Raw genomic sequence first — 12,074 nt, forward strand, 5'->3', positions numbered from 1 at the left:
ACTAACAGACCCAGTTCTCTGATTAAGTCCAAAGTCCAGTTGAGACTCTCCAGACAGCGACGACTCGTGGAGGCTCTCAACAGCCAGTCGTCTAAGTAGAGGGAGGCTCTGATGTCCGATAAGTGGAGGAATTTTGCTATATTCCTCATCAGATGCGTGAACACCATAGGAGCTGTGCTTAGGCCAAAACACAGGGCTTGGAATTGGTAGACAACCTTTCCAAAAACGAATCTCAGGAAAGGTTGGGAGTCTGGATGAATAGGAACGTGAAAGTAGGCATCTTTCAAGTCCAACGAGACCATCCAGTCCTCCTGCCTGACCGCTGCTAGGACCGACTTGGTCGTCTCCATCGTGAACGTCTGCTTGGTGACATACGCATTGAGCGCGCTGACGTCCAGCACCGGTCTCCAACCTCCTGTCTTCTTGGCCACCAGAAAGAGACGGTTGTAGAAGCCCGGGGATTGATGGTCCCGGACTATAACCACTGCCTTCTTCTGCACAAGAAGCGACACCTCCTGGTGCAACGCTAGCCTCTTGTCCTCTTCTTTGTAGTTGGGAGAGAGGTTGATGGGAGATGTGGTCAGAGGGGGTTTGAGGCAGAATGGAATCCCGTAACCCTCCCTCAGCCAACTGACAGACTGGGCGTCTGCACCTCTCTTTTCCCAGGCTTGCCAGAAGCTCTTGAGTCTGGCTCCTACTGCTGTCTGGAGATGCGGAGAGTCAGTTTTTTCCTTTAGAGGCCTTGGAACCTTTCCTAGACTTGCTCCTGGAAGAGTCTGGACGGGAGCTTCCTCGGCTGGGGGCTCTACCACGAAAGGGCGGTATGAACCTCGTAGCAGGAGTATCAGTCACTGGGGTGCGATAAGTCCTGGGGACTGAGGTAGCAACCTTAGTCTTACGAGCCGATGAGGCTACAAGATCATGTGTGTCCTTTTGTATCAGGGCAGCAGACAAGTCCTTAACCAGCTCTTCGGGGAAGAGGAACTTCGAGAGCGGAGCGAAAAGGAGTTGAGACCTTTGACAAGGTGTAATGCTGGAGGAAAGGAAGGTACATAGCTGTTCCCTTTTCTTAAGAACCCCTGACACAAACATCGACGCAAGCTCGCCAGATCCATCCCTAATGGCCTTATCCATGCAGGACATTAATAGCATGGCAGAATCTTTGTCCGCAGGGGAGGTCTTCTTGCTGAGGGCCCCCAGGCACCAGTCTAGGAAGTTGAACATCTCAAATGCTCTAAAAACACCCTTAAGGAAGTGATCAAGGTCTGAGAAGGTCCAGCAAACCTTAGAGCGCCTCATTGCTGTCCTACGAGGCGAGTCTACCAGACTTGAGAAGTCAGCCTGGGCAGAGGCAGGTACTCCCAAGCCTGGTTCCTCTCCTGTGGCATACCAAACGCCCGCTTTAGAAGTGAGCTTAGTCGGAGGAAACATGAACGAAGTCTTGCCAAGGTGTTGCTTAGTCTGCAACCACTCCCCTAAGATCCTTAACGCTCTCTTAGAGGACCTTGCTAGGACTAGCTTAGTATAGGTAGACTTAGCTGGCTGCATGCCCAGCGAAAACTCAGATGGTGGAGAGCGGGGAATAGCAGAGACAAAGTGGTCTGGGTATACCTCCCTAAACAGAGCCAAGACCTTACGAAAGTCAATAGAAGGCGGAGAAGACTTGGATTCATCCACGTCTGATGAGGGATCCAGGTGTGCCGCCTCATCATCAGACGCCTCATCACCAGAGTGTAGCGAAGAGATCGGAAAGGTATGCTGAACAGCAGAGTCAGTACGAGCTGGAACAACAATATTAGTGGTTTCCTCTTCAAGACTCTGTTGAGGGAACACCTGAGGCTCAGACTGCAAAGGCTGAACAAAAGAAGCAGCAGAAGGTAGGCGCATGGGTGGAGGAGGCTGACTCCTGGCATGAGTGGCAGAACTCAAGGGTTGCGCTTGCTGAGTGGTTGGCGGAAGCGGAGTAGCAAGTTCCTGTTCCTGCGGTGTGAGCGGAGAGCGATGAGTAGAGGCTGCGCAGAACGTAGTAAATGTCTCGCGAGTTGAGGCTCCTGAGGCGCAAGGCTAAGGTGTTGTGGTGCTTGCCTTGAAGAGGGTTGAGCTCGCTGCAGCGAGAGCTGAGGAGACTGACTCATGGATGGGAGAGGTTGTTGTACCTCAACCGAGTGTTGCATTACTGGTGGAGCAGCAAGTGGAAGCGGAGGAAGAGAGGTATAAGCCTCCTGATCCCATTGCTGAGGTAGCCTTAAGGAAGGCGGAGGGAGCTGTACACCACTGGGAACAGTAAACTCAGAACATGGCTCAACATCGTACGCCTGGCAGGCGGTACTGCGGTCAGGCGGAGCGAGCGCAGGCGGAGCGAGTGCAGGCGGAGGCGGAGGCGCAACCTTCTCAGCCCGACACTCACGCATCAAGACCGAAAGTTGTGACTGCATGGACTGCAGTAGAGTCAACTTGGGGTCGGCAGACACTACGGTCTGCTGAGGCAAAGCCTTAACAGCAGAGATCTGTTGCGGTAGAACCTTACTCCTCTTGGGCGGAGTGCAGTCGACTGATGACTGCGGCGAGTCAGAGCTGAGCCAATGACTGCAGCCCGGTTGAGCACTCGCGGACTGGACTCTGCGTTTGAGTGGTCTAGAGACCTGAGACCAGCGTTTCTTCCCTGACAATTGATCAGCGGACGAGTAAAAGACGGGCTCAATCGTCTGCAGGTGGGAGTGACGGTCTCTGGAAGACACGCCCGCAACCACCGAGGATACTTCTGTGCGCCGATCAAGGCCTGCCGAACCCTTTTGCCCTTCGACATTGCTTCTCCCCTGGGCTTGGGAGCTTGCAAGAGGTCCCGGACTGGGAGGACGACTGGCACGCACAGAAGTACCCTCACGCACCACACTGACACTGACACTAGCACTTGGCACTGCACTGACACTAGCACTCGTCACAGCACTGGCACTAATACCACCCACTGCACTCTTGACCTTAAGTTCCTTGACTTCGGCCATAAGAGACTTATGATCGCTAACCACTGACTCTACTTTATCGCCTAAGGCCTGAATAGCACGCAAAACAACAGACATATCAGGCTGAGGGCAAATAGTAGGTTCGGGGGTAGCCACTACAGGGGTAGGAAAAGGTAGGGGATCATGAGGTGAGGAAAAAAGTGAAGAGTGAGAAGAACTCCTCCTAACTCTGCCTCTCTCTAACTTGGTTGAATACTTCAAAAGACGGACAAAATCAAGTTCCGAAAGTCCGGCGCATTCCTCACATCGATTTTCTAACTGACAGGGCCTATCCCTACAGTCAGAACAAGCGGTGTGAGGATCTACCGAGGCCTTCGGAATACGCCTATTACAAGACCTACATCGTCTATGGGTGGGGGCTTGTGAAATGTCAGACATCTTGAATCAAAAGAGTTAGCCAAGTGGGGTTACAAAATCAAGCAAAAGATCGTTAACCGTTAAATCAGGACTAAATAATAGCTATCTAAGCTAATATAGAAGTTTTCCAGTAAAGCGACAGCCGAAATCTGAGAGAATACTTCACCAAAAGCCGTGAAAATACTCGAAGATCATAAGCGTATCCCAGAACGTCTTGCCGGAAGCACGACAGAGGAAAAATTGAGGAGGTGTCAACAAGAAGTACTATAGTACCTGGCCACAGGTGGCGCTGGTAAGTACACCCCCTTCTAGTATTGTGATAGCTGGCGTATCCCTCCATAGAATTCTGTCGGGCAACGGAGTTGACAGCTACATGATTATCGGGTAAGTTTAATATTGAAAATCAAATATTGCTGCCTGACTTTATCTAAAGTATATTTGTACTCATGCACCATTCAGATTACGATACTAAGATGTTTGATAAGAACAAGACATTGGTCTTCAGTCAAGTTAATTATGTATGGGGTTGGGCGGTGATTCAAACCCAAAGTATCCTAGCTTGCATTAGGGAAAAACTGTGATGTTTCATTATTTACTAAACCTGGCTTACTGGCTCGATTATACATTATCTTGAGAAACGGATTTTGAAGCAAAGCGAGAAATCTATTTTTGGGTGAGATGGCCATGTCGTCCTAATGGAAGGTTCCTTTAGGCAGCTTTCTAAGAGATATTTAGCTACAGTGATACTCCCAGAGAATTGACCATAGGTCTCCAGAATTCTAACTCCTGGCGCGAGTATCCTTAAAAATTCTCTTAAGGATATCGCATAATATTAGGAGACGTATTTCTTGATACGACACATGGCAATCTTCACCCCGAATAGAGTTTTCACTCTAAGGGGGAAGAGTGGCGAAATTGAAGGGGAGCCGTCATCAAGGTTACCCAGTGGATCCCCTTCCCAACATGGCTACCCATTCCTTTGTTAGTATATTATAATTATACCCTTGAGCTATTCAGGTACACTTTGGTATTTTAAGAGTAGGAATATGGTATCCTTGGTCTTTCAGGTAAGTGGGGGATCAAAGGCTTCCTTAGGGGTAAGGATACGGCATCTTTGACTAGGTTAAGGAGAAACAAAAGGATGAGAATGAGTAGAGAATTACATAAACTTTAGCCATGAGAACTAACCTAGCATTGGATAACCTATCTTATAAATGAAAATATTGATCAAATACGTCCCCCAAACCTTTCAAAAAAAAAAAAAAAAAAAAAAAAAAAAAAAAAAAAAAAAAAAAGAAGAAAAAAAAACCTATATATATAATAAAACTAATTCTGAATAAATACTATTCAATAAAACTAGCCCAGAATAAATGCTATTTAATAAAAAATAGTTCAGAATAAATACTATTTAATGGAACTAGTCCACAATAAATACTATTTAATAAAACTAATTCAGAATGAAAACTATTTAATAAAATTATTCTAGAATAAATATTTAATAAAATTAGTCTCGAATAAATATTTAATAAAATTAGTCCAAAATAAATACTATTTAATATAACTAGTCAAGAATAATTGGTAAATGTAGTTTGTTGGGACAGGGTAAGCTAAGAATACAATAGTCTATGGGGGGTTACTTGCCACCCAAGGAGGGAAGGATATGGCTCCTAGATTAGGTTAAGAATCTTAGGTTAGGTAACGTTCCTGTGTCTGTTCATAAAATGCGTTTTATCAATCTGTCCCAATGAACTACAAAGGATACAAGAATAAAAACTATTTAAGGGGTGTATGTACGACAGCGGCCACCTGTTCTGTATGATGACGGCCCACTAAAAAACGGCAGTGGAAGCTTTTGTATATCAGCGGCCAGTTTCTCCAGCGAGCATAAAATATGGACGCCAACTAACCTAAGCTTTCAAACCCCCCAACCTAACCTGCAAGCCGTGTCCTTACCTACTTACCTGACGGAGGGGCTAACGCCCGTTGCAACCTCCCCTTACACTGCCGTATTCTTAGTCAGTCGTCATCATACATACAGGTGGCCGCTATCATACATACACACCCGGTGTGACGGTCTGAACGATCCCCCGGTCTCAGAATTCTCCTTGACATTGTATAATGGTTCTTTTCCGCCATTAGCTCGCTTCACTCGCATGAAAATAAAACATCAAGCTCGTATGTACTGGCAAGCGGTAATGTTGAGTTGTGCATGCTGACATTACAGGAAAATAAAACATCAACTTCGTATGCACTGGCAAACGGCAATGTTCGCACATGCGCAGATTATCAAGGAAAATTCTGAGACCGGGGGATGGGTCAGACCGTCACACCGGCAGTGTAAGGGGGGTTTAACGCCCCTATTAGGTAAGTAGGTAAGGACACAGCTTGTAGGTTATGTTGGGGGGGGGAGTTTACGTTAGTTGATGAACATTTATAATGCAAGCGGGAGGAACTGGCCGCTGATATACAAAGGCCCCCGTACTACCTAATAAAACTAGTCCAGAATAAAAACCAGTTAATAAAGCTATTCCAAAATAAAAGCTATTGAATAAAACTAGCCTATAGCAGCAAGGCACAACCTCACATACTTTGCCTGGCAATTAGATCAGCATCTACAACGGGAACGCCCATGTCTTTCACCATACAGCTGACAGTGCTCTTCCCCGTAGCAATTCCTCCAGTAAGGCCAACGAGGAACATGATGGCGATAAATCAATTAATTAATATGAAAGGATAATTCTTCAGGAGGTTATTCCAAATTCTTCACACTTCCACTTCAGTTATTCATGTTGTTTTTGGGGTAATTTGGATGATGGTTGTTCTTGATGTCTTCCTTATACACTTCAGCCGGTAGCAACTATTCAATCACTTAATACGGTATGAAATTCGAATATATATTTATTCCAGATAAAATTATTACATTTGTATGTAATTAAAGTTACATTTAACTTGAAAGACGTAGTATTATTTAGTAGAGGTCAGCCGTCAAATTGATATTATGTATTTTTTTTTTTCTATTTGACTATTTGCTCTATTTCTGTTAATAGATTTTGTCTCTGTAACAGCTCCTCTTTGGTTCTTAAGCTTTTGAGTATTTCCTAATATTGTAATTTTGAAAAATATATTATAGTTTCTTCAAAATTATAGGTATATACTTTTTAGCGAAGTCTTTTTAATAATTTTATCATAAAATATCATTTAAATTCTTCAATTTCCCATGAATTACACTGAGATAAATGTAGACACATTAGGTGTGGACTATTATGTAGTATACACTTATTTTCAATGTATTTTCCTCTCTTTTTATAATTTTATTTACAATGTAAGTCTAATCTACCCAATTACTCACTTTTAAATGTTGTTTATTACCATATCTGTCTTCAAATATTCCTCTTTCCTCTTTTGCAGCTTTTACTATTCACAACCCTCTCATTATTATTATTATTATTATTATTATTATTATTATTATTATTATTATTATTATTATTATTATTATCCAAGCTACAACCCTAGTTAGAAAAGCAGGATGCTATAAGGTCAAGGACTCCAACAGGGAAAAATAGCACAGTGAGTAAAAGAAACAAGGAAACAAATAAACTACATGAGAAGTAATGAATGATTGATATAACAACATTAAAATAGATTATATAAACTAAAAAAATACAGAGGAAGATAAATAAGATAAAATGGTGTGCCTGGGTGTAGCCTGTCCTCAAACAAGAGAACTCTATCCTTAAGACAGTAGAAGACCATGGTACAGAGGCTATGGCACTGACCAAGACAAGAGAACAATGGTTTAATTGCGGAGTGTCCTTCTCCTAAAAGAGATGCTTACCATAGCTAATAAGTCTCTTCTACCCTAACAAAACTCAAAGTATGATTGTAAGTAGGTCAAGGACGGTGGCTCCTCAACATCCGGATCTCAGTATTGATAATGTTTCTTTAAATTTGTATGACTTTTAAAATTTTAGGTGTGATTCTCGACAGCAAATTTACTTTTGAGAAACACATTAGGTCTGTATCTTCTTCAATTGTACAAAAAAATTGGCTTATTGAGAAAGTCTTACAAGATTTTCGGTGATCAATCTATTCTGATGAAGTGTTTTAATTCTTTCATTCTACCTTGTTTTGAGTATTGTTCTCCTGTCTGGTCTTCAGCTGCTGATTCTCATCTTAATTTGTTGGACAGAAACTTACGGTCTATTAAATTTCTTATTCCTGATCTAGATATTAATCTTTGGCACCGTCGTTCAATTAGTTCATTATGCATGTTGCATAAGATTTTTCATAACTCTGACCATCCTTTACATTCAGATCTTCCTGGACAATTATATCCTGTTCGTAATACTAGGTAGGCAGTTAATTCTAATAGCCAGGCCTTCTCCATCATGAGGCTCAATACTACACAGTATTCTAGAAGTTTTATTCCAGCTGTTACCAAGTTGTGGAATGATCTTCCTAATCGGGCAGTTGAATCAGTAGAACTTCAAAAGTTCAAAGTTGGAGCAAATGTTTTTATGTTGACCAGGCTGACATGAGTCTTTTTATAGTTTATATATGACATATCTGTTTTTGACGTTATTAATAGTTTATATATGACATATCTGTTTTTGACGTTGTTAATAGTTTATATATGACATATCTGTTTTGACATTTTTACTGTTTTAGAATAATTTATTGTTAACTTGTTCTCATAATATATTTATTTCCTTATTTCCTTTCCTCACTGGGCTGTTTTTCCCCATTGAAGCCCTTGGGCTTATAGCATCTTGCTTTTCCAACTAGGGTTGTAGCTTGGCTAATAATAATAATAATAATAATAATAATAATAATAATAATAATACCAAGAGGAAAGTAGCCACTGGACAATTACAGTGCAGTAGTTGATCCCCTTGAGTGAAGAAGAATTTTTTCTGTTATCTGCCTTGTCAGATGTATAAGGAAAGGGGAGGATTTGTAGGCAAAGGAAAAATGAGCCGGAACCAGAGTGGGATCCAATATATACTACTATCTGTCCAAGTGGCCGATCGACGGACCCAACAACTCTCTAGGTAGAAGGTTGGCAAGAGCACCAGCTACCCATTGAGATACTACTGCTAGAAAATTATGGAGTACTCTGAGTGGCCAGACAGCACTACATTGGATCCTTTTCCCTGGTTTCAGTTAATTTTTCCTTTGCCTACACATGCACCAAATAATCTACTCCATTCCTTCCACATTCTCCTCTGTCATCATACACCTAAAAAAAAAAAAAAAATTAAATAAATAAATAAAATAAAATAAAAAAAACTTTGCTCAAGGGGTTAACTAATGCACTGCAATAATGTAATTATTCAGTGGCTACTTCTTGGTGAAGGTAGAAAAGACTCTTTAGCTATGGTAAGCAGCTCTTCTGGACGTAGGTACTTCTAGATTAAACCATTGTTCTCTAGTCTTGGGTGGCGCTATAGCCTCAGTACCATGGTCGTCTACTGTCTTGGATTAGAGTTCTCTTCCTTGAGGATACACTCCGGCACATTATTTTATTTCATTTCTCTTCCTCTTGTTTTTTCAAGATTTTATATTTTATATCATCACCATCATCATCTCGTCCTACGCCTATTGATGCAAAGGGCATCGGTTAGATTTCGCCAGTCGTCTCTATCTTGAGTTTTTAAATCAATACTCCACTCATCATCTACTTCACGCTTCATAGTCCTCAGCTATGTAGGCCTGGGTCTTCCAACTCTCCTAGTGCCTTGTGGAGCCCAGTTGAAAGTTTGGTAAAATATAAGAGCTGCTTACCATAGCTAGTCTCTTCTATCCTTACCAAGAGGAAAGTAGCCACTGAACCATTACAATGCAGTAGTTACCTCCTTGAGTGAAGAATTATTTGGTAATACGTGTTGTCAGGTGTATGAGGACAAAGGAGAATGTGGAAAGAATAGGCAAGACTATTCTGTGTATGTGTAAGCAAAGACAGAGAGAGGGATCCAATGTAATACTTTCTGGCCATTCAGAGGACCCAGCAACTCTATGGCGGTAGTATCTTAACGGGTGGCTGGTTCTCTGGCCAACCTCCTAAGGATATAAGAAGCAACAACCGTACGTCTAAATGACAAGTGTCTCCAGTTTTGCAGCTTAGGCTTATAAGAAAACTGGTGCTTCTGTCTTCATAACATAGCAGTCAGAATCCATTGCATACCAATACATTTACCTAGTTTACAACAATATATGGATACTGTGATAATACAAAATACTGTTAACTATGTCGCTTTAATAATCATACACATTAAGGAAGTGTGGGAGTTTGTAGATTACTTAAAGAAAAAACCTAAATTTGGTTAATTTCAAAAAGTTTAGGACTTACATTGGAATTGTAAATATCTTCATTAAAAATCTGTAGACTTTGCTCATTTCGAGGAAAAAAATTGAGGCATTGAAAAAATAATATATATATATATATATATATATATATATATATATATATATATATATATATATATATATTCCTTGATAAGGAATGGCTTGAGCTAAGCTTGGTATTAATACATATTTAAAAAGAAAGACTTACACTATTATATATCCTTTGCCATTGATAGGTGCAGTTCTGGAGTATGCAGTTTTTACACTGAAGTAGTGAATTTTCCTTTATGAATCCTTCAATTTATAAGGGTGTATTTTCCGTGTTGTGTTAAAAAAATCATCTTTGCTTATTTTGCCTTTAGCATATTTTCTAAATATATAATAACAAAATTGGTTATAAAGATGTGCAACAGAATAAGAAAAATATATACAACAAAAATTTATAATATAATCATGTATTCGGAGGCAAATTAAAGGAGTTTGAATGTATATATTATATCAACTCTAACAGAAATAAACTTAGTGACATTTACTTTCTAAATCGATTTTTCATGAAATTTTGAACCGTAACAAGTGGATTTGCAACACAGACGATAGTCCATTTTCCTTATGTAAGAGGACTAGACATTCTTTACGAGTTCTTTAGCTCTTCTACTTACTTTACTTTACTATAGTTTACTTTGATGGCTGCATTTCCGGCCCCATACAGCAGGGGAACCCCACTCTCTACAGGACCTCCACTGTCGTTATACCTTGTTTGTTCAGAGTATTTAACGTTTCATATCATATATTGTTCATTTACTGTTAAATCGTCCCTGTTGTTTGATTTTTAAAATAAAAAAAATCTTCAGTTTCCTCTAACTCTGCTGATAAGAATTGAATCAGGAATAAAGAGCTTAAGTATAAATGACATTATATACCAAATTGTACCGTAATAAACCGTATTTATTCAGTGTTTCTGACTCACAAGAAGATGGTAATATTTTTCTTGTGGTTGAAAATTTATAGTTTTGTTCTAAAAAGAAACGTACATTCACGGAAAATATTTGTAAAATGGAAGGACGCCTCTTTCTTAAGAAACTCGTGTGAATTTAATTGTCACCTTGTAGTAGAATGTCATCTTACTTTAATCTAAGTGTTATTTTCCTAGTCCTGCATCATATAGCGTAACCTGCGTTAAATGTCAAGTCTACGGTACCATAACCTATCAAAAAAAAAAAAAAAAAAAAAAAAAAAAAAAAAAAAAAAAAAAACTTCAACTCCTTGAAAGCCTTTTATATCATTAGTACTTTGGATGTCAAGTTGGATTTTGTTATACAATTTTGCTCTTGGAGCTGAATATTTAAAACTTCTAGAACCTACATTCTTCTCTTTGAACTGGGAAAATGTACTTAGTTTTAAAAAGTTCCCAATCTTTAAAAAAAAAAAAAAATTATATCTAAAATCCTTCAAAAAAAAAAAATAAAAACAACAATTGGTTAAGATTTAATTCATGAGAGCCAAGTAGTATAACAAGTCAGAAAAATTAAGGTTTTATAATATTTTATACTCAAAATTGTTGATACATGATACATGACTAAGAAATATTATCCATATAAATGATTGTTTTATGTAAACCTATATCAAGATTATTATCATCCCAAAAATAAGTGTTTCTTAAGAGTTTAAGTATTTGCTTTAATTCAGCAGTGAAACTCGTTTAATTTTTATTCATTTACTGTTTCTTTTTTTCTTTGCAACAAACTATTATTTCTCTGAATAAAAGCCTTTATCTTTGCAATAGAAGAAACAATTAAATACTGCCTACTTTCCTTTGCTAAAGGATATTCCATAGCTAACCCGTCTGTTCGATGATGATTTAAACAATCAATTACATGAGCGTAATTTATAACTCATCATATGCAAAGATTATATAATTTTAGTTATTCTATAAGATATTGTCTGTTTCACTATCAAGAAATATGGAAATGAAGAAGGTAATATGGAAAAGAAACGTACATTTAGAAGAATATTGATGAAATAGAACATCTTTCGAAAATAGATTTGTCCATAATATTTGGTATTTCAATACTCCATATAATGAATAATAATAGATCTAGAGTTAATTATATTTCAAAAGTTTTTTTAAGAAACAAAAGATATGAAATACGATGTATTTATATTTTAAAAATGAATAGAAAAAGAACATCTTTCGAAAATAGATTTGTTTGTAATATTTAGTATTTCAATACTCCATACAAAAATAATACTACATTTAGAGTTATTTATATTTTAAAAAGTTTTTAAGAAACAAAAGATATGAAATACGAGGTATTTATATTTTAAAAATAAATTGAAAAAATGTATGGGTAA

The 12,074-nt window shown here is 39.0% G+C and overlaps 1 protein-coding gene across 1 annotated transcript in view; it reads right to left on the minus strand.

Annotated features, from left to right (window-relative positions):
• The window catches only part of Dpck (Dephospho-CoA kinase), a 49,771-nt gene extending 43,395 nt beyond the window's left edge, over positions 1 to 6,376 (minus strand). The window contains exon 1 of the mRNA XM_068359493.1: positions 5,966 to 6,376. Coding sequence (XP_068215594.1) covers positions 5,966 to 6,077 — 112 coding nt within the window. The 5' untranslated portion in view covers positions 6,078 to 6,376. The remainder of the gene's footprint in view (positions 1 to 5,965) is intronic.
• Positions 6,377 to 12,074: the final 5,698 nt, after the last annotated feature.

This window comes from Palaemon carinicauda, chromosome 36, assembly GCF_036898095.1.
Source record: "Palaemon carinicauda isolate YSFRI2023 chromosome 36, ASM3689809v2, whole genome shotgun sequence".
NCBI classification, from domain to species: domain Eukaryota; kingdom Metazoa; phylum Arthropoda; class Malacostraca; order Decapoda; family Palaemonidae; genus Palaemon; species Palaemon carinicauda.